This window comes from Harpia harpyja, chromosome 4 (assembly GCF_026419915.1).
Source record: "Harpia harpyja isolate bHarHar1 chromosome 4, bHarHar1 primary haplotype, whole genome shotgun sequence".
Classification (NCBI taxonomy): domain Eukaryota; kingdom Metazoa; phylum Chordata; class Aves; order Accipitriformes; family Accipitridae; genus Harpia; species Harpia harpyja.
This window is the reverse complement of record NC_068943.1, coordinates 48,313,289-48,334,498: the sequence shown is the minus strand read 5'-3', so window position 1 is coordinate 48,334,498 and position 21,210 is coordinate 48,313,289. Positions and strand designations below refer to the sequence as shown.

At 39.9% G+C, this 21,210-nt stretch overlaps 1 protein-coding gene across 9 annotated transcripts in view; it reads left to right on the top strand.

The window, feature by feature from the left end:
• Nucleotides 1-3,105: 3,105 nt before the first annotated feature.
• The window catches only part of RALGAPA2 (Ral GTPase activating protein catalytic subunit alpha 2), a 136,921-nt gene continuing 118,816 nt past the window's right edge, over nucleotides 3,106-21,210 (top strand). For 8 of the 9 annotated variants that reach the window (XR_008234687.1, XR_008234689.1, XR_008234688.1 and 5 more), the window contains exons 1-3: nucleotides 3,106-3,474; nucleotides 12,325-12,435; nucleotides 13,103-13,152. Coding sequence is in view for 4 of the 9 variants with exons in the window: in XM_052783861.1 (XP_052639821.1) it covers nucleotides 3,369-3,474; nucleotides 12,325-12,435; nucleotides 13,103-13,152 (267 nt within the window). In the remaining 5 variants the exon portion in view is untranslated. Of the gene's footprint in view, nucleotides 3,475-12,324; nucleotides 12,436-13,102; nucleotides 13,153-21,210 lie in introns of those variants that run through there. The other variant, XM_052783865.1, reaches the window with a different exon arrangement.

Sequence of the window (21,210 nt, the reverse complement as noted above, 5' to 3'; positions counted from 1 at the left end):
CTTACCATCTACATACAGCATCAGGGGCACTTTTTCATCTCTGCAGCTCACTGATGCACAAGAACTGAGTTCAAATAACCTTAATTCCGTGATTAAAGCACACAAGTAAAAAAAACCCCAAACCACTCTAATTATGCTAATGTTAAACGATGCTGACTCACTGAGCTCTTCACATGACCACATTTTCCAGGACCTAATAGGGAGAGAAAGGACTGCCCTCCCAGAGCACTGCAATTCAAGTCATGAAATCTATATTCTGTGGAGCTTCTCATGAGAAGAATTTCTGGCAAACTTTAAAGCATTGAGTGCCTAAAGCTATGCAGTTAGGTGCTAAGCACCAAAATGTTTTGTTGTCACAAAAGTTATTAGACATTAGAGCAGCTCTATAATCACAATTGCTTTATCTGCAAGAACAATGATATTTTTTTTTTTTAACAGAGCAGAAAAAGACAAAAACATGGAACGATCAGAAATTGCCAGAAGGTACAAACTGGAAGTTGTTGTTTTTCTAAGTCAATTAAAATAAAAGGGAAGGAAAAAAAAAGAAAAAAATAAAAGAGCAAGCCAAGATTTTAGCCATGTGCTTCCTCAGCCAACTGCATATATTGATTTGTGGCAATGAAAGGGAAAAGCTGAAACGACCCAACTTGCTCTTCTCAGGAAGCTGCAGATACTCAATTTGCAACACGTGACCAAAAATTTTATACAATTGTTGAAGACTTATAACTTTTCTAGAATGAGACATTGTGTAACAGCATTATGGGAAGAATATGCAATATGAATTACTGTAAGCCGTAAACGGGCTCCAAAACAATAGACTTAGGCAACAATAAATTCTGTGTCTGATTCCAAGGTCATGCATTCAAACTTTTTTGTATAAGAAAAAGGATTAATTTTTTTTTTTTAAATGCTACGTGTCAGCACTATTTGTCTTCCTATGACTCCAGGAAGTGAATTCTTAAAGAGCAGCAGGAATAGCACAAGGTTTGGTGACTCTACAGGGTAGCACTATGAGACACGGCCAGTCTTTGCTCTCCACCTTCCAGAAACCAGCTGTGCTTCAAAGGGGTGAAAGCTGTGCCATGGTCACAACCACGTCATGCAACCAGCAGAGCCCCCTTCCACCACAAACTCCTGCCGCTCGCTTATTTATTGGTTTATTTTGCCAGGTTAATTTTCATCCAGACCAGTGCCCTGATCTCTCTTGCCATGTGGCCACCCCAGGGGTGGTGTCCCTACAGCGGAGAAGCTGGGACTGTCCTTTTGCTAGCAGGACATGTTTAGGGCTTGTTGACGTGTTGCTTTGGTGACTCCAGGCCTTCACGGAAGAAACGATCCCTGAGAGGGCTCAGAGGAAGCGAGATGTGGCAGTGATATACTTTCCGGCCCTAACAATAGTAATTCTTGTGACATTTTATTTTTCTACAATGATTCATGGCTGAAAAAGAATTTCTATAAATATATGACATGTAAATTAATTTTTAAGTAATTTTGCTAAAAACTAAGAAGTACACATGCAATTTATTTCTCTGCAACATATTTTTTTCTTTTTTAGGACCTCATCCTGCCTTGGAACTTATGAAAAATTTACTTTTCTACCCAGGATTTTTAGTGAGAGGATCCAAGGGCCTGTAACTGAAACCCTGCTGGCTTCTAATTCTGGGGCAAATCCTGCTTTTGTTGTGTAACTATGAAACTGCTTTGTCTTTTACCTTTCCTATGTGTCATGGGAGTAAAGACAGCACTTATTGTTTACATATTTACAGTGCAAGCAGTTGTCAAAACCTGCAGGTTTTTCCCATTGAGAAAACCAAGTGTGGCTAGGCTCCAGTTCCCAACTGGCATGTCCATTTCAAACACATCGGCGCACCGCCCTGCCTCTGGTATTCACACAGGTCTCCCAGCTCCGCTGCGAGTTACAGCCTAACTGTGGTGACGCTGCTCAATTTAGGGTTAAACACCATGCATTGTCCTCTGAGGAGGACCATTACTCAATAGTTTCACTATGTAGGCCTGGTTACTTTGTATAAAGGATGCAGGCTTTGCCAGCCAGTATACCCAAGACCAATAAAAAAGCAACATCCTGCTCCAGAAGGCACAGGATGATTGCCAAAGCGGCATGAACTAGGGGGAAAGGAAAGGCGACAGGGAGAGATAGCGACCACCGACTCAAATCAAGAGCTAGAAGACTTACCACCCCCCCCCCCCACCTTGAATATGTTCTGTAGAATAAAAGAACACTGTACTTTTAATTCGAAGCAGAGAAAACCTTAGCCCAATAGAAATGGTGGCAGATAAGCGACTACCAAGAATGATTTGGGGAAGGACTTGGGAAACGGAGTGGGTGAATCTAAAACTGTATAAACTGCTTGCTTGTTTAACTGCAGGGTGTGCTGGCTTTGTGGCATTACCACCTTGCACCCACCTTTGCGCAAATACAAAACAAATAATGTCTCTCCCGAGTGTGTGATTGTTGGCTCGTTGTGCACCGGGTGACAAATCCACTTTCCGGACAACGTGGCCATCGCTGTCCCGAGCCCCACACAAAGCTGGACTTTCCGCCCAGCACGGCCTTGGCACCGCCACCTTCAGTGGTCTCGCCGACCACGGGCGCTGCTGCAGGAGGGTTGTGGCCTCTGAGCCCGGACAGAAATGACCCGGCTGCTAAGCTGGAGGCCCACAGCTGTCGCCGACAGGCCGCGGGTGGGCCCAGGGGTGCGACGGGCCCACCAGGCGCTGGCAGCCCGCGGCCCGGCCCGGCCCGGCCCGGCTGCGGAGAGCGGCAGCCCCGGGGGGGCAGGGGCTGCCCCTACAGAGCGCCAACGGCGCTGACAGACGGCCGCCTGGGCGGGGAGGCCCCGAGGCGTGACGTCAGGGCAACGCCAGGGTGACCTCAAAGGCGACGGCGCCCCACGAGTCGCGGCGCCTCCAGCTCCCGGCCTGCCCCACCCCGGAGCCACCCGCCGCGAGGCACGCCGGGGGCTGTAGTCTTCCCGCGCGGCGGCGGCGCGGCTGCGCAGTGCGGCGGCCCGGGCGGGCGGTCGGCCGGCGGCGGGGCCGGCCGGTTCCCTGCTGGCACGCCCACCCGCGCGGCGGCGGCGGGCGGTGGCGGGCGGTGGCGGTCGGCGAGCTCGGTCGCCCGGCGGGGACGCTCCCATCCTCTCCCCTCTCCTCCCTCCTCGCAGCCCGGCGCGGCGCGGCCGTAGCGGGCGGGGCTGCGGGCGCCCGTTCCCCGCACCTGCCCGGCCGCCGGGCCCTCAGCCCCTCCCGCGGACGGCAGCCGCGCGCGGCCCGCGCCCGCCGCGGCCCCGAGGGGAGCCCCTTCGCTTCCCTTCCCCTCCCTCGGTCGCCGCCCGCCCCGAGCCGGGATGTTCTCCAGGAAGGGCCACGCCGATGTCAGGAAATCCACCCAGAAGGCGCTGGACCCCAAGCGGGACGTACTCACCCGCCTCAAGCACCTCCGGGCGCTGCTGGGTGAGTGGGGGGCGGCCGGCGGGGCGCTGACCCCTTTCCCGCCGCGCCCTGAGGGGCCGGGGGCAGGGCGGGGAGCCCCCCCCGCCCCCTGGCTCCCCTCAGGGCTTCTCCCGCCTCTCGCGTCTGCCCCCCTCCAGCCGCAGCCCGCCGGGGCGGCGGCCAGCGAGACCCCGGGCAGGGGAGCGGGCGGGGGCGCGGGAAGCGCGGGAGGGAGCCGCTTTCCCTCCCCTCAGGGAGCAGCCGCTGGCCGTGCCCGCCGGTGGCCGCGGCAGAGCGCGGGGCCGCGGACGGTTCGCCGGAGGCGCTTACCTGTTCGCCCTTCAGTGCGCCTCGAACCATTTTAGAACGCTGGTTGGAGCGGCTGGGTAAGAGTTGTCCTCAAGACAAGAGCGAAACTGGGTGATAGGCAACCCTTCTTGAAGATGGCCTTTTCTGCCTCGGGTCTCCTCAGCTTTCTTCAAGCTTCCTATGCAGTTTTGGGGGGCTCTGTAAGCTCCCCTGGTTACAGCTGTTGAAAGGTAGCAGTGGGTGTCCTTTCAAAGCTACAGGAGCTGTTAGAGAAAGTTTCTGGTGCGTCTGGCAGCTCCTGGCTTTGGAAGCGTGTGTTGCCCAGTGTCAAAATATTTGCGATGCAGCATCGTAGTTTGGGTACAAAATAGTACATAAATGTACTTCCTGCAGGGTTCTTTGGAAGAGCCATTCATAGAAAGTCTGCTCTTGTCAACAATGTTATTTTGGGTTTGTGTTTTTTTTTTTTTTTAATTTTTTAAAAAAAGGGGGTCACAATGGCGTTTCGTGATGCCCTTCCCATGTCTGTGGCAAGGCTGAACCTCTTTCTCTAATGTTGCCTTACAGTTGAGGTCTTAACCCTGATCTTTTTATTCTGAATATTGAAACCAGTTGATGTGTTTCAGCTGTGAGCTATGATTTGCAAGGATCTGGGTGGCCTTGTGTTCTCTATTAGTTAGCAAACGACAGCAGGAAAAGGCTCTTTTAAGAGCTTTTGTGCACTGTCCCAGTTCAGGAGAATTGGTGACAGTGTTAGTACTTGTTTATCTCTATTTAGATTGTTCTCCTGAGAAACAAGGAGGGGAAAATGATCTGATTACTACTTGTCCTGTACTCTCATCATTTTTTAGTCTACCATTTCAGTCAAGTTTGGCAGGTATGTAGGAGTCTCAAAGACGTTGTGTTACAAGCCATGAGAAGTAAATAAGTGGCTGGAGGACAGGGCCTGAGGTTAGTGGCTCATCGAGAAAGAGCAGAAGTTGGCCCAAGTATCTTCTGCTGGGGAGTAGCTCTCTGGTCTGTCAGTGTTCGTGTCATTCCCCTCGGACCCCCTATGTGCTTGCTCTCTGTGGTGTGAAGGATGCGTGGAGCCAGAGTTACCGCCCGGGAGCCAGCTCAGGCCTTGCAGAGGAAAGGTGATCCCCTTCGGTCCTCTGCCTGGTACGTGCACCAGGCTGCAAGGCTTGCACTGAGGAACCTTGCTGTGGTTCGCAGCGGGGGCTCATCGGTGGTGCTCGAGATTTGTTTCAGATTAAAAGCTTTTCCTGTGACATTCCACTGACAGAAGAAAATACACAAAAGAAGTTTTGAACATACTGTAGCAAAGCGAGGAGCTTTTGTGGTGAGGACACCAAGTATGATCCTGGGTGAGAAAAGTAGCGATTAGTCTCCCTCGGGATGGTCCCTTTGAGAAAGTTGTACTCTGTGAGAGCGCGGAAACGAAAGAGTAGAAGAGTCTGTGATAGTTTAGCTTGTTATGGGCATCTTGCTGATTTTTTGGGGACGTGTTTCTTAAAGGTGTGAGTAACCATCACTGTGATTTAAAGATGTTATCTTCTTGTAGTCTACTGCATTTAAGTAGCTAATCTGAAAAAGAGATTTTTGTGGGTAATTGAGTAGTGGACGAAGTGCTGGACAAATCCGTATGTGGTCTTGTGTCACGCTCTGAAAGTGGCCAGGTCTTGCTCATCTTCTGAGCAACAGCACCCGTAAGTTTGACATGCCCAATCCATAGATATTTAAGCTTCACGATTTGGACTCAGAGCAGTGCTGTGAGTCACTGTTGTGCCTGGTGGTGGGAGACAAGGCTCATGTCTTAGAGTCCCTCAGCACCTGCAGTCTTCATGGTTTTTGTGAACATGTATCGAACCTTTGCTTTGGAGTTAGCTGTAAGTGAAGGGTATGTGACTGCTCTGGGTATAAATTCCTCCTATTCTGTATGTAAAAAATCTCCATAGTTAACAATCTGGTGGTCAGTTTTGTGTTAATCTTCCTCTGGGGACCAAATGGGTACATTTCCTGTGCTGGAGGTGTATAAAATATTTTGTTTGCTTGCCTTTTTTTTTTTTTTTTTAATTCCATGTATCTAATTGCCTAAGGGCAGGAATTTGAAAAGGCAGGAGAAGATACCTTACCTGCATTATGATATGCCTTTTAACTGTACAAGTCTAATTGTGCTGTACAAACAATATTAAAATAATGTCAGATTTCATCATAAAAAAATTTTGGGAAATTCTTTGTTTACAAGATGAGGTTTGTTTACGAGATGAGGTTTAGAATGTTTTGTGAAACCATCCTTAGAAAGATTGCTCTAAGAGACTGTAGTGTGAGCTCGCAAACCTTGCATTTCTTCCTTTTCCACCAGCCTCACTAAAAGAAATGGACTTGAAGAAATAGCAGCTTTCTGTTAATGTTCCCCTTTCAGCCTCTCAGAAAGACATGCCTGAAACCAAGACACAACTAGTTTAGGATGAAATACTGGACTTGCTATGGCTTTTGGCTATACCCATTTTACGGGGGGGGTTACGTTTTTGTGTGCCTGTGTGGTACAGAGCAGGTTGCCAGGCTCCTGTGACAGACCTGACGGGTGGAACAAATGGAAAAATATGCCTATTAGCTTGATGAAATTAATTTACGTCCCAAAGCAGATGGTACAGAAGGTAGTGTTGTCTTGCGGTTTTCTGTAAAGATACATATTACTCAGTTGGCAAGGGGGGGGAAAAATACACCTGTCACTTCTCAGGAATATCTTTTCTTCCAAGTGTCTATTACATTTGGAGATAGTGACCTGATTTTTTGATTAAGCTTATTATTGAACATTGGTTTTAAGTGAAAATTGTTATCAGTGCCAGAGGGCTGGGTAGCATATTAGTGGCTTATTGGCTGAAGTGCTGTGATATGACAGCTGGCTGTCTTGTAGTGGATATATTTTATTGCAGGGACTATCTCAAAGCAGGCTCTGGTTATGTTCCTGAGATGTCTGCTGTTAAGAACATCAATGTAAACATCTTAGATAATACAGGAGTGGCTTTTTGAAGATAGTATCTTGATCAATATTGTTGCAAGTGTGTGTTTTATGGTACTGTTCAGCGCAGAAAATGAAGCAACACATGGTAAGAACCTCTCCTCTATTCAAGAAAAACAAAGCTTTTGGTATAAAGGCTCAAAAATAGTTGGATGTTTTGGTTCTTTGTGGGGTTTTTTGTTGTTTTTTTTTTTTTCTTCCATCCCCAATGTGGCAGTCCTTGTGCTGGCCAAGGGTAGGAATGTGCATGTCTTAAATGTTCCTCCCACCCCAGTCATTTTACTCCCTGTCCCCACCTGCTTCACTCAGGCCATACTGGCGTATGTTCTCAAAATAACTGCTCCTGTTCTTACATTTCCGTAGGAGATGCCATCTTTTCTTCCTTTGTTAGTTTTAAATCCCAGGAATTAAATTGTAAACAAAATGACAGTTATTATTCTGAGATCCTGCTGATATAGGAGGATAAAAATCAGAGAAAAGATGATAATAGGGGAAGGATGGGGGAAAAGGATGTGTGTTTCTGTAAATAAGGGGTTGTGTGAGCACCAGGATTGATAACAGCCAGGTGTTGATTGCTTCAGGTCCTTAGCTACTGTCTGTGTAAGTTTGTCCAATACCTAAACTGAAAGAAAAGATTCCCTTTAAACTTGTGTTGCTTGTAACATTTCTCAAGTCTCTAATGCCCTTTAGGATCTCAGTTCCTGCTTCTGTGGAGTAGTCTACCTGCATGACAATATAAAACACTAACCAGAATAATAACATTATTTTAAAGTGGCTATTTGCTTGTGTTAGATAAATGGCCAGAAAGTTTCCTTTATTTTTTTATTGCTATAAAGATGTGCTAACTTTCAGAACTTCGGTAGGAACTTTTTTCCAAATACAGTGTGTGGAAGTGTCAATAATGTGGTCTTTTTTTAGGATAGGCTTGAAAAATAATGGCCTTATAAATGGTGGTGGCGGTGATGTACAAGTTTGGCTCTTTCACACTGATGGGCCATAAATTAAGCCCTCTACACTGTTTCCCAGAGTAGTTTCTATGGGACTTTTTTTAGCATAAAAATGTGTCTCTCCTCTTTAAGACTTTGTTTCTGTGGCTGTTCTTGGGTAAACCCTCCCCCTTTTTTTTTTTTTTTTTTTAATTGAAGGATCTCTTTCAATGTTTTCTCCTCAGGTACGATTGAAATGTTTAGTTTAACATCTTTGCATGGCTTAGTGCACTTCTCTTGAATTTTTCTTTCGGTTTCAAGAATTGCTCTGTCATGACGCAGTATCTTTTATGAATAATGGTGCAATAGGAACAACATCTACTGTCTGCTGTGGTTCTCCAGTAATCTAAATGATGTCATCCTTTGCTCTTGCATAAAATGGGATCGTGAAGGTGATGAGCCTTTTTTTCATGGTGTTGTTATTCTTACTAATTTCAGAGTGTGATTTGTTTGAGAACTTTTTTTGTTTAAGGCTGGAAATGATAAAGTAAGTCTATAGGTAGTCTCTGTGAACAATCTGGTGATTTAAGTTAGCCGACACCATTCACATTACACTTAGAAATAAGAAAAAATGGGAGCTTACCCGTAGCTGCTGTTGAATATGCTGCGAGCTGCCTGGAAGATGGAGCCAACAATTAAGTTGAATTAAGGGGTTGGATTTTCAATTTTTTTTATACTGAATAATCTTAAGGATGATAACCTTCTTTTGAAAGTAGCACCATTGGTGCAGTTGCCAAACTCAAATTGGTTTACAGATTTGTGGATTGTGTTGATCCTGAACTGCGGTATTTGCTGGGGTGGGTTGTTAGACCATGTATGTGCTCACACTTGGTTTTGAGCATACTGATGGACTAAATTGTGTGTCAGAGGACTGGGTGCAGGCTGGTGTTTGAATTAATAACATGCACTTCAGGGCCTGTGCTGTGGCACTTCACTCCTGGATGTGTGCCTAAAAGCTGGGCTGTTTTCAGAGTTACAGTACTTTACATGTATTTCAACTGTGTCATTGAAGAAACTGTTATTTAAATCCTGAACTGGAAAATGACAATGTTTTGTGTTTTGGTGTATGTGTTAGGAGTACTACTGCTAACAGATGTGGGGTGCTGCTTATGTCCATTGCTTTTATCCTTTTCTCTGTGGAGCAGTGGACAAATACATGGTAGACCTGATATGGCTACACACAGACTTAAGTTTAGATTAAATATGAAATTAATTGGGTTACCAAGTGCAATCCTTAATATTTTTCTTTAAAAAATATAAATTGAGAAAAAACATGTTTTTTTCATTTAACTCCCTCAATCAAAAATGAGCTAATAATGGAGAGTAGTGGGGTTTTTTTAATTATGGCACTGTCTTGGTTTGCACAGTTCTGTACAGCTAGATTAATACAAGCTTAGTAGAAATTTTCATTTAAAGACATTCAAAAGTGAATGCTTCCAAACTTCTTGCTGAATTTAGAACAGCTGTTGTTCCTTAGATTTCATGTGAAATTTGAGGCGTTAAAATTACTTTGGAAATTGTTCGAATTGGAGGGTTTTTTAGTAAGAGTATGTTTCCATGCTGACACTCCTTTGAAAAAATGAAGGAAAATTATCTGCTAGGCTTTTATTTAGCATTTAAAGCTCTAATCTGAAAAAGCGGGTGGGTTTTATTTTTTGGTTGGCCTTTTTTGAAGGTAAGTAAAAATTGTAAGTAGTTTCTGGGGTGAGGCTAGTAGTAAAAGTTTATCATTAACCAGGGTATGACTGCAAAGTTGTCTCTTCATCTAATTTATCTTGAGTACTTAAAAAATTAAAGAAAACCCCTCAGGATTGAGAGAACTTAGTATAAATAACATAAAGCCAAGTGACTTTGGAAGTTCATGAAATTAAGGCAGGATTTCTAATGACTTAAATGACTGCAACAACATTTGGTAGTTAACAGAAAAATAAAAGGAAAGCTGGTGTGCCAAAGACACAATTATTGTCCCCTCTAGATTTTTTTTTTTTTTTTTTAATATGAGGAAGAGTAATGAGAGCTTGGCAATAAACTCAGATTCTTGTTAAATGGTACCTGAGTAGTTTGTTTCTCTAAATTTTAAACTTAAGTAGTAAGGCAAGTAAGGGTGACTTGCAGTTATCTAATGAGCCAACTGTTTCATATTTTATATAGAAGAAATGTCGTGTACCTTCATGAATGTCTTGCTATTTCTTATATGTTGATTGCTGTAAAAGCTATAAAGTGTTAATCAGAAGCATTAGTCAATGGATCACCTATCCTTGTTTGGGGAATGGAGTTAGGTTATACATGTTTTTGGAAAGCCATTATGTATCTGATGGCTGATAATGTTTGCCAGCTTGCCTTAGATTTTAGTGCTCAGAGGTTTGAATTCGCTAGGTGGCTGTTTTCAACAGTAGTAATCTGAGAGCTATTTATGAGTAAATATAAAAATATAACCTAATACCTGCAATTCAATCCCAACCTTGCTGTTTAATTTCCTTGAATGCTTATAAATACTTCTTAAGTGAATGCAATTTGCCAAAAGTCAGTGTTTTATCTTATTATCTTAAATGATAAATTGTGCATGAAACTTTCTCTGATGTTTTCCATTTGAAAAACAGAAGAATGAGCCTTATCCTGCTACAAGTTAAACATATATATAGTAGTGGTCTATGTTACTGTCTTAGGCTTCCTGCCAACTTTTAGTAAATCCTCTTGAGAAGCAGTCTTTCTTGTCATGCTGTCTGTCTATCTGTGATGATTGTTTTTTGGTGAAATGTTTGGGAGAAGCTGGGTTGTGGGGAGAGCAGAAGTGAGAGAGAAGTAAAGGAGCGTGTGAGACTCAGGTGTGCTCGCCATGGTGCTGCCTGTCTGGAGAAGCTTTCTCTACAACCCAGCGTGACGTAGAGGGGAGAGGGACTGCTGGAAAGGGTGTTGTCACAAGCTTGCCTAGTCCTCCTACCAGCCAGAGGTTGGCTTAGCCGGCAAAGACGTTGCCTGCCTCTCCTGGGCCCAGGGGAGCAGGGTGAAGCATTCATGGTCAGTGCTGCTTTCCGCTGCTCGTCATGGTGAACACGTGCACGGTGAAGGTCTAGAGAAATGGTGGTTTCTTAACATATGCAAAAAATAAGGAATTTGATAGTGAAATGTCCAAGAAAGCTGTACCTCTGACTGACCATTGGAATTACTGGGTGTGTGGCTTATTCACTGTGTTTTGGATTTTTTTTTTTTAAGTGAAGTGGGCAGTAGTATCAGCATGACAACTTGCATGCAGAAGTGCAAGAAAACCTTACTTTCCTAGTGGAAAGTTAGGGTAGTAAATGGGAGTGTTGTTGGCCTCTTTTAAGGTTAGAGATTATTTTCCTATATATCTTGTGAAGGAATATAAGGAACAAAATAGTTCAATAGGAAAAGGATGTAGCTGTAAGAATGCATGCTTACATCAGAATAACAGATGAGTCACCACTGAAATGCCACTTTTGTAGAAAAGGAGAATTTACTTTTTTTGATTAGGCAGTTCCTTTCTCCTCCTTTCACAATTTAAAGGGAAAGTTTCCTTTTTGTTTAGATTTTAATGACCTCATTCCTTCATATGAAATCCTTGTAAATGAAAGCCTTGTTTTCTCCTAGAGTTGTATTTAACAGAATGCATTCATGGAGAGGAATAATTGCACTTAGCTTGCAAATTCAAGACCAGTAGTTTGTAGGAAACGAATACCATGTAAAAGAGTTTCCATGCACTAATTGTTTCCATAGTACAAGCAACCAAACAAAGCCTTACTACTGAAAAGGTATTAATTAAAAAAAACCCCCAAACTAAACAAAAACCACCCAAAACAAAAAAAAAATTGTCCAAGGCTAAAGTCATTCTTTCTTCTGCAGTTGTGTGATATTATTTGGTCATCTTGTTGTAATCAGCTTTGTTGTCTTGATTAATGAATGGGTTTCTTGAGAGGTGAAACTTCAATGAGAAGATGTGTTGTTAATAATTCTTAATTCTTGCCCTTTATTCTCTTAATTCTGGGTGGAATTATTTATCTTTTCTTGACCAAATCAGTTACAATAAAGAGCAAACAGATGAAGTTAAAGTGTGTTTTGCAAGTGTCAGGTTTAGAAAACATTAGATTTTTTTTCTACTTAAAAAAGAAACTTATTTCAAATTTTAGACCTAAGTTAAGGCTTAGGGAAGTGATGCATGCTTGGGTTTCCATTCTTTTTTAAATGAATTGGAAATACAATGTTTTCTGAATTGATCTGCTTGTCGGATAAATTTAAGAGCTGGATTTGCAATTGCATGCAGAAATCATTGCTGGTGTTTGTTTTTTCCAACAGTACCTGCTTGTTTTGATGATACAGAAGCCACACTGCAAACTCAGATAAATTAAGTGACAGTGAAAATTTCCCTACTTTACTTGCAAGGATGGAATCACATTTTAGTATAGAATATTTAATGAAGTCACTAAAATTGTTTCGTATTGCATTTATTTCATTCTCTAATACTAAATTTGCACAAAGACAACAATTTTCAGCTTTCTGATGTTGTGCAATAACTCCATTTGTTCCTCTTTTCAGATATTGTGGATGGAAGTGACCTGAAGCAATTTTTTGAGAACAATTATTCTCAAATTTATTTTATATTCTATGAAAACTTCATAACACTGGAAAACAGCTTGAAACAAAAAGGTAAGTTTTAGAGTTTTGCCAGCAACTGTTGAGTCAGTTTTCCCTAACTGTTCTTGAAAGCATTCTGTTAGAGCTTATCTAATGATTATATAGTCCACAATTATGTATATTTGCATTAATAGCTTCATGCATTATTAATTAGTATTAGTATTTTAATTTTATGGTATCAGAAGAGACAAGCATGGAAAATTGCTCTCTGAAATGTCATAAGTAACTGGAAAGAATTCTAAATACATTTTTATGGCTAAGTGTCATTTCAGCACAAAAATCAGGTCTTACGCATTTATATACATATCCTCTCACCTTGTTTTGAAGTACTGAAGTCCTTCATCCAAGAATTAAGCATATGTCTGTTCAACTGAAATATTATCAGATATCCACAGAACAAATCTCAATGTTGAAGATATGTTGGTAGGAATAGCTGTTTGCTTGGAGATGAGCACAATGGCAATGCTTTGCAGATCTGGGACTCTAGATGTCCCTCATTCATAATCGAGAGAGGGGCACTGAAGTTTAGAAATATATTTCTCTTTTGATATTAGATAAAGATGAAGAAAAATAAACCAAGTGCAACATCTTTGACTTTGGTTGAATAACAGCAGCATAATTTTGCTGTCTGTCTCATACTGTATATTTATGGCAAACAATATTGTTTTCTGTCTTGCAGGGAATAAATCACAAAGGGAGGAGCTGGACTCCATTCTCTTTCTTTTTGAAGTAAGTTTTCCATACCACGAAACTGTTTTTTTATTTTAAAACTCATTGTCATTATATGCTTACTTACACTTTTACAATGAGGGGTGAAACCAGCTATCAATCAAAATGACAGTAGGTGTCCCTGACTATACAAGGTGAAAGGCAGAAAAGAACTAGGGTATGCATTAAGTTTTCAGATGCAATAACAATAAACGTTTTATTATGCAATGGGAGTGTTGGTTGAATGAATATCCAGAATTAAGAGATTTTATCAAAATTACTTGGAAATCATACAGTAATATATCTGTCCTAAGGAACTAAGGATCAACTCTTTGAACATGTCCTGTTGTTTTTCAGTAGAATTTGGGAGCAAGTGATCAATAGTTGCATAGCCTCTGTTAGGCTAAAGCTGTCAAAATAGTCTTTCTTTCTTTTTTTTAAATTAAATATGTTCTTGCTTCTGTATTTTATGGGGGGGGTAGTTCAAAACAGCAGTACTTTTTCCCTGTACTTTGTCAGTCTGAAGCTCAGTGTTATGTTTATTTTGAATGTGTTACAGCAGGAGTTGAGGGCCTACTCCTTTCAGGTGGAGGCATCTATTATGATTGCAGTATTTGGCCTTGCAGCAAAAGGAAAATAAAAGGATAAGAGTTGTCAACTACTGTGTATCAGGTTGATCTGAGTGTGTGAAATGTTAATTTGTTTAACTTTTAACTTTTTTTTTTTTTTTTTTCAATTCAGTGGAGCATCTTTTACTTCCAGAAGCATATCCTTCCCAGCACTGGAGGTCATAGCATTTGCAGTGTCTAGGGAGGACATATTAGCTAGTTAACTTTTGCATAATCAAATTAGGATGTCTTTAACTTAAAGAAGACTAGGCTGTGATAGATCATTTCCCAAGGGACCTCTTCAGAGTTATTACCTAAATATATTTGGATGTGAGAAAATATCACTGGACCAGATGAAAGCCTAACATATAAAAAAGTTTTTATAATGCACACCAGAAGTCTTAGCATAAGCTCTACCTGTCTCTGAAGTCAGAGATCAGTGGTGCCTTTAGTTGACTTTTTTTTAACAATTCGTTAGGTAAATAATTGGCCTGATTTCCTTCTTAAGGGTAAATAAACACATCTGTTGATTTCTCTTTGCTAATCCAACTAACTTTTCACTTGAGTATTGCATCATAGAAATGTTATCTTTGTTTATATTGTGGGTTATTTTTTGGTAGGGGTGGTAGGAAAAAAAAAAGCCTAACTTTCAATGGGACTCTAGAAATTGAAGTTAAAACGAAGGTTAAATGTTCTCAACTCTTCTTGCTCTCTCTAAAAATGGAAAAAAAGCCCCAACCCCAAAGAAAAACCTCAGAATATATGGCTTCATTTTTTTTCCCATTAATGTATAGTTTGTAGTTAGAATAATATTTATATTGACAGTAAGAATGATGCTGTTTAGCCTAATGTGCCTGTAATATGAAAAATGGTCATCAAAATGATGACATGGAATCCTGGATTTTTGTGGTCTCATCTTCTGACTTTTTATGATGTAGCAAGTTTATCTCCTCTTTCCTCTTCTCCCTCCCTTTGCTTCTTTAACTACAAGACTGCATTTTCAGACTGAAATCTGAAAATCGAATTGTGTTTTCTGCTACTTATGATGCTAGTAAGAGAGTCTGCTTCAGGATTTTGCATGAGGCAATGTCAAAGAACATGAGCTCATATATCTGCTAGGACTGTATTTGGGGCAGGACAAATTCTTCCTCCCTCCCCTCCCCCCGTGGAGAAGGTATCACTGCATTTACTGAGCAAGACTGTGCAGTTTAATGGGAGCTCATTAATACACTTACTCTGTGGTCTTGAATAAGTAATTGAATTTCTGTGGCTATGTTATTGAATGGAAAAGAGCTAATGCTTACTCACAAGGTTAAAGTGAATAAATAGGCATTCCTGTGTCTTGAAAATGGGTGGCTATTCATACTGCTTAAAAACATCAGGAGAACATACTGTATGAAGAAGAAAAAAATACTTAGTTATATATGAACACAGTGTTGCTTTGGGTCCCAATCATGGAGAATTATATTATAGCCTAGTCATCAACAGCTTTTAGGAAGAAGAAATCGTTTAAGGTATTTGTCTGGAATTTGAGGAGATCAGCTCCATGGTGTTTATCTACTGGAAGTAAGTTTGCAATCCATTTATAACTCTAACATTTGATAACTTAATGCGTTGTAGGAAAACAGCTTTTTAGAAGGCCTTCTGGTGCACAGACCTAGAATACATCAGTCTGAACACAGGACAAGAAAAAATGTAAATGCCAAGTAATTAAAAATTCATATTGTAAGCCATAGGTAACAAAACTAATTGATTGTTAAGCTTGCCATATTTAATCTGATGTCAGCATGAGCCGGAGGTTTCCTAGAGTTTTCTAATTAGCTAAATAGGTAATTACTTAGGATTAACAAATCCTGAATTCAGGTGCTGAGGGTTAACAGTTTAAAAATCAATAAAAATATTTATGAAAGGAACTGACTTTGCCTTTTCTGGTAGTTTGGTGGGTATTTTGCTGCTGTTCTTGAGTGACACCTAGTGTGTATGTTAAGCAAAAGTAACAAATGCCTTTTCCACAAATCCTCTGAAAATTGACTCAGTTGTAACTTATTGAAGTCTTAATTTTAGACATCAGCTACATAGCTTGGCGACTCAACAATAACATCAAACAACATATTAATCATAGAAGAAATATTAATCAAAAGGGAGTAATATGAAGGGTTAACAGTTCATTTTGTAAAGTGTTTTTTTACAATTAATATTACCAAGTTCTTAGATCTAATTTTATATTCTCTAAGGTGCTTTGGCCTTTTTCCAAATAGATATTCATGAAATGACACAGCAACTGTAATTATCTGTGTTATTTTTCCCTGTTTCAGCTAAAAGGTCCAAATGATGTGAAAAACAAATTTGCTTTTTCTTGGTAAGGCTTAGTTATCTCCAGATTTGCAGTATATTTTCAGAACATGTTAGTATAGTTTGTTACATCGCTGTTCTCTGATTTGAGGGCATTGTTTGTTATAGCTGTCAGCTGAGCACAGTCTGTCACAGAACTCAGGAAAGGTGCACTACGCTTACGTAAGTGTTCTGGGTCCTGTAAAAGTGTTATGCCATCATTTGATTGTGAAGGCTTGTTTGGTTTTTGTTTTTGAATAATATAGTATTTTTTTCCTTGCAGCATCAGATACTGATTCCTCTGACACTGCTTTTTTTTTTTTATCTGTAATGAAATAAGAGCAGGCTAATGGTTTTGATATAGTACATAGATCAATTTCTTTCCATTCTCTATCATTATGCTTTATTAGTTAAGAACAGCCACATCTCTTATGCTGATGCAGTCATAAAATTCATTACACTGATTTAACATGTTCACTGTATGAAATATTCTATTCTTAGAATTCTTCAGATACTCTTTCTAATGTAGTAAAGCTTCCCAAAGGCACTTACAGTAGCTGCTATTCTTGGTAGAAGTTTTTCAGATACTGTCAGTGTAGTTCAGGTCTCTCTGCAGTTTTGTAGATAGCCGAGAAGATGGGTTAGGTACTCCCACCTCCCACAGATGATATGTGTGCTGAAAGCTTCTCAGTATGGGTGCCCTTGTGTTTCACAGGTCCTTATTTATAAAAGCATAGTGTGTCTTTCATATAGTTTTTACAAAAAGCTTTGTTTATGCTGTAATCTCTTAATTTCTGTAAGTCTATGTTTTGTATGGAACTTCTGGTTTTTTGAACTTGGTGAAAATGTGAATGGTGTAAGTCGCTGGGTCCAGACACAGAGTAAGCACTTTTTTTTTTTTTTTTTTAAGAATCTACAGAATGATAACTCTGGAAAGGTATCTAATGTAACTCATATTGGCCTTGCTGTGATTGTGCTTATAGACCCTTTTATCTGTCAAGCCTAGCCTTCCCCCATATGCCTCTTGCCCTGCTGAAAGGAGGAGAGGCTAGCTCTGGTTATAAACAGGAACAGACAGAGCAGTCTGTTTGACCTTTCTTAGAAGTTCAGCAGCAAAATTGTAGTGTATCATTCCTAGGTCTGATTTGGAGTATCCCGAGTATGTACACAGCAGGTGGTTTTAAATATTAAGTGGATATAAAATAATGTAAATGTGCTAATAGAGTCTGCAGTATTTGTATTTACACACTCAAACTCATGGTCTGCTTTTGGCTTTTGTATAACACTAAGCATTTTTCCAGAGATGATAATCAATATTAGAACTTGCCCAACCATACTTCGAGCTCTCTATTTTGTAGCAGTAGCTACTGGTTTTAATACAGTATTGTTGTCCTTAGAAGCACATCTAAATATAAACTACAAATGGCCACATACTCAGAAGATTTAAGATGTGGTATAAATCAATTGAAACATGGATTGGTCTGCTATCAGAATGTGAACGTAATGATTACAGAAGCAGCTGTATAGCCTAAATTTATTACTGCAGATGTGCACAAGTTACTTGTTCTGCAAATGCTAATGATAATTCAGTATAGGTTTATAATTGGCTATAGTCTGTTAGCAACCCTTTTGAAAAGTAGATTACAGAGCACACGCAGTAAATACACTGCATCTGTCAGAGGAACACCTGCTATGATGATGGGTGACCAGATAGCTCTCTGCACTGATGCAGCTTAGGAATATACGCTTCTTTTTTAGTACTGCCTAGTAATGCACATAAATATAATTTTTAAAATGTATAATTTTTGTTCATTCTGGACTAAGATTGCTGTGGATATTTTAAATATTGAATTCTTCTACCACATTTAGGTCTACTTTATATAGACTACTGTGTGAATTAGTAATATTGGTTAAGCAGCTTAAAACAAATCTCAAAGCCAGTGATGATTTTTAGCAGGTCATTTTCAATGTCATAAAAACCTGCATCAGTGAAACTTTCAGTACTTTTAGATTCATAACTCTGTTAGAAGACTTTACTGCTGTGTTGCTATTTTTTTGAATGTGCAGAAGGATGTTCTTTTGTATCTGTAGCATTTTCTTAGGGTGGTTTGCGTATCTTAGGATGTTGCTCCTAATTACTTGCTACATTTTGAATAAAACTGAGTAAAATTGAATTCTGCAGAAATAAATTGTGTATTGAAATTGGCCAATGTGAAAAATACTTGTAAAATTCTTTACAGGGAATAATCAAGTCAAGTTATTGTTGAGTTCTTATTGCCACAGGTCCTGGTTTCCCATTTCTTGGGGTTATCCCATTTATTTAACTTCTCCCCTTTATTTAACTTTCTTGTTACTATTTCCATTTTCCTCATGTCTGTACAGCTCAGTGGCTTAATTTCCCCATCTGCAGGTTATCTTACACTTGAAATCAAATTACCATTAAGAGTTGCAGCTTTAAATTCAGGTTATAGGTTTTGTTACAGCTTTTCAGTTGGTTCCCTGTGCCTACTGTGATTACCAGTTCCACTGTTTAACCTCAAGTCTCTCACACAGACTTGGCTGGCTGATTTTCAAGCTCAATAGAGTAGAAAGGGCTTATTTGTTTATAACAATAAAATTGCTTATAGCCCTTCTTTCCTACACATAGAAGATTACTTTTTGAACCATTTACAGTTTGTTCTGCCATAATTCTGATTGGTTCATCCCTTATTGCTCTTAAAGTAACGTTGTCATTATTCTTACAGCATTCTGTTGTAAATTCTAACTATATTGTTTCACATGTTCGACTTCAGAGATCTTACTGTTTAATGTTATGCCTAGGGCAAGAATAAGTGTCTTGTGTGCTTTGGGGAGACATTTTCCCTCAACGAATAACTGTGAATAATTTATTAATGCAATAAATAGAGTATCCCTTTATTTAGATTGAACTGTTGCAGGCACACTGACTTCATTGGGCTCTTGGCTGCAACTAAATTGGTGAACAGTAGCTGGAAAATTTCTCAACTACTGCAGATTTTAGTAGTTGAACACTCAAACTCTTGTGGAGATACCACCGAATAGTACTTGAACACAGAGGCACAGGAGAGCTATTCTACATTTGACTTGGCTTAAAGTAGATCCACCTGCCACTGACTAATAGAAACTCCTTATCATGTACAGGTTGTACCGAAAAAGCTGGTTTGTTTGGTTTTTTTTTTTTTTCTCAGAATCCATTCTGCTGGAATGAACGTTATTCTGAACTTGTCATTGACATTGCCTCTGAGAGCATGTTCAATCAGCAAGAACACATTTGTTTTTGTTGTTTAATAAGAGATTCTGCATGGCATGTTACTGAACAGCTTCTTGTAGCTCTGGAAGGCAGAACAACAATGCTTATTGTCTCACTTTTGTGTAAGTTAAGCTGGAAAACATTCAGGCTGTAGGGATCTTCAATGTAAGATTTGATAACAGCCTTAGCTTTCTCTGTGTTCTACAACAGGGTAGCGCAGCACACAATAATAGGCGCAAAGCAACCAATGATGATATGATTCAACAAATTTGGCAAAAATAAAAGACTTTTAAAAAGAAATTGCAGTATTGTTTAAGTAAGAGTGAATCTGTTGAAATACAAACCTTGGTATTTTTTGTTTTACTTTTATCAGAGAGATGTATCTTTCAAAAAGCAGCATCCTGTGTAAACTAAGATTTAAACTTAACATTATTCCTAGTCATGCAGGAAGTCCAGAAGAAAAAGAACTATGGATAATCAGTTAAAAGAACTGACAGATACCCTGATGTGTTGATCAGTAGTAATACCTAATTTCTATTTCAAGTGTGCTATAATGGATTACCATATAGATGCAGCAAAGCACTAAGCATTAAATAGATCTATGTGTTTTCTGAAAAAGCAATATTATTTCGCACTGTGGGGTTTCTTAAAATATTTCTTATTAGTGTACTGTGAAACTAGAAACAAGATGTCAATAGCCAGTTTGGATTCACAGCAGTATTGCTAAAAGTCTAGGCTGGAGTGGAAGAAACTATCATTTGTTTTATAGGAATAGCAATATGCGTTTTGTAGAACACCAGGGGTTGGGGGGGGGTGTAGAAAATGTTCTTGGAAATGCTAAGTTGAAAGGACAGCAACTGGAGCTTGTTCATGACTTACGCGTTCTTATGTCACACTGTAACACCATCTTAGCCTGGGGACTCTAACGCACGCATGCGAGAATTATTAACAGGCATTCTAGCTGTAACTTTGAATTAACTTGTAACATTTGGAAGTTTTTATTTAATAGTGTAGACTTTTAACCATGATAACTTATTTTTGCATTGCGGGAGCAAATGTGGACTCTGAATGTAGATTATTTATATTCATTCTAATCTGCTGCAAAGCTTTCATATCTTCAGTAGGTGTTGTTAGCAATATAATTTGCTTCTTTAAAAATGACTTCTGTTTACTATTTGGTAGTACCATGCAGGTGATTAATCACATCTTTGCATTTTTTCAAAGTGCATCCATATATTATATTTTTTTTCCTGGTTTTGAGATGCTGAAAAGGAGAACAGCATAAGAAATAAGTGTCTCAGTTTTTGCTATATGACAAGCTTTTGGGATATGGAAGATTTCCTCAGATAGGAACTTCTGTCCTTCTACTATTTATTTCAACCCTTGAATTTTTTTGATTCAGTCAAATGACATGGGTGTCTGATTCTGCGTGTTTGTTTTTTTTAAAAATAACTGTGTTCTTTTCTTTCCCAACTCTCCCAGCTTCATGCAATTTGAAGTTTAAGCTTGCTTTTCCTGGTGGTGGTTGTACTCTACAACAGCATTTGTTTTCAAGGTTTTCTCTGAGCATAACCTAAAATTCACTGACACTTGGGTGCAAGAGTTGTTACTAAGTTCTTTTTCAAAATGGGTCTTTATTATGTGGCTTTGCCACCTTATCAGCTTATGCAGCTTACACTGTGTCATAGTTCACTTTCTGGAAGTGAGCTTTGTGTTCAAGTTTAGGTGAAATTGTGTAAAATATAAGATACTGCCTTTATTGCGTGCTGTCATGTGTCTGGCCTTTCCCAAATAACAGTTAACATGCTTTGCATCTTGCAGAGAGGGCATAGTAAACCCCAGCTTCCTTCAATGCACTATTGTGTTTTGAAA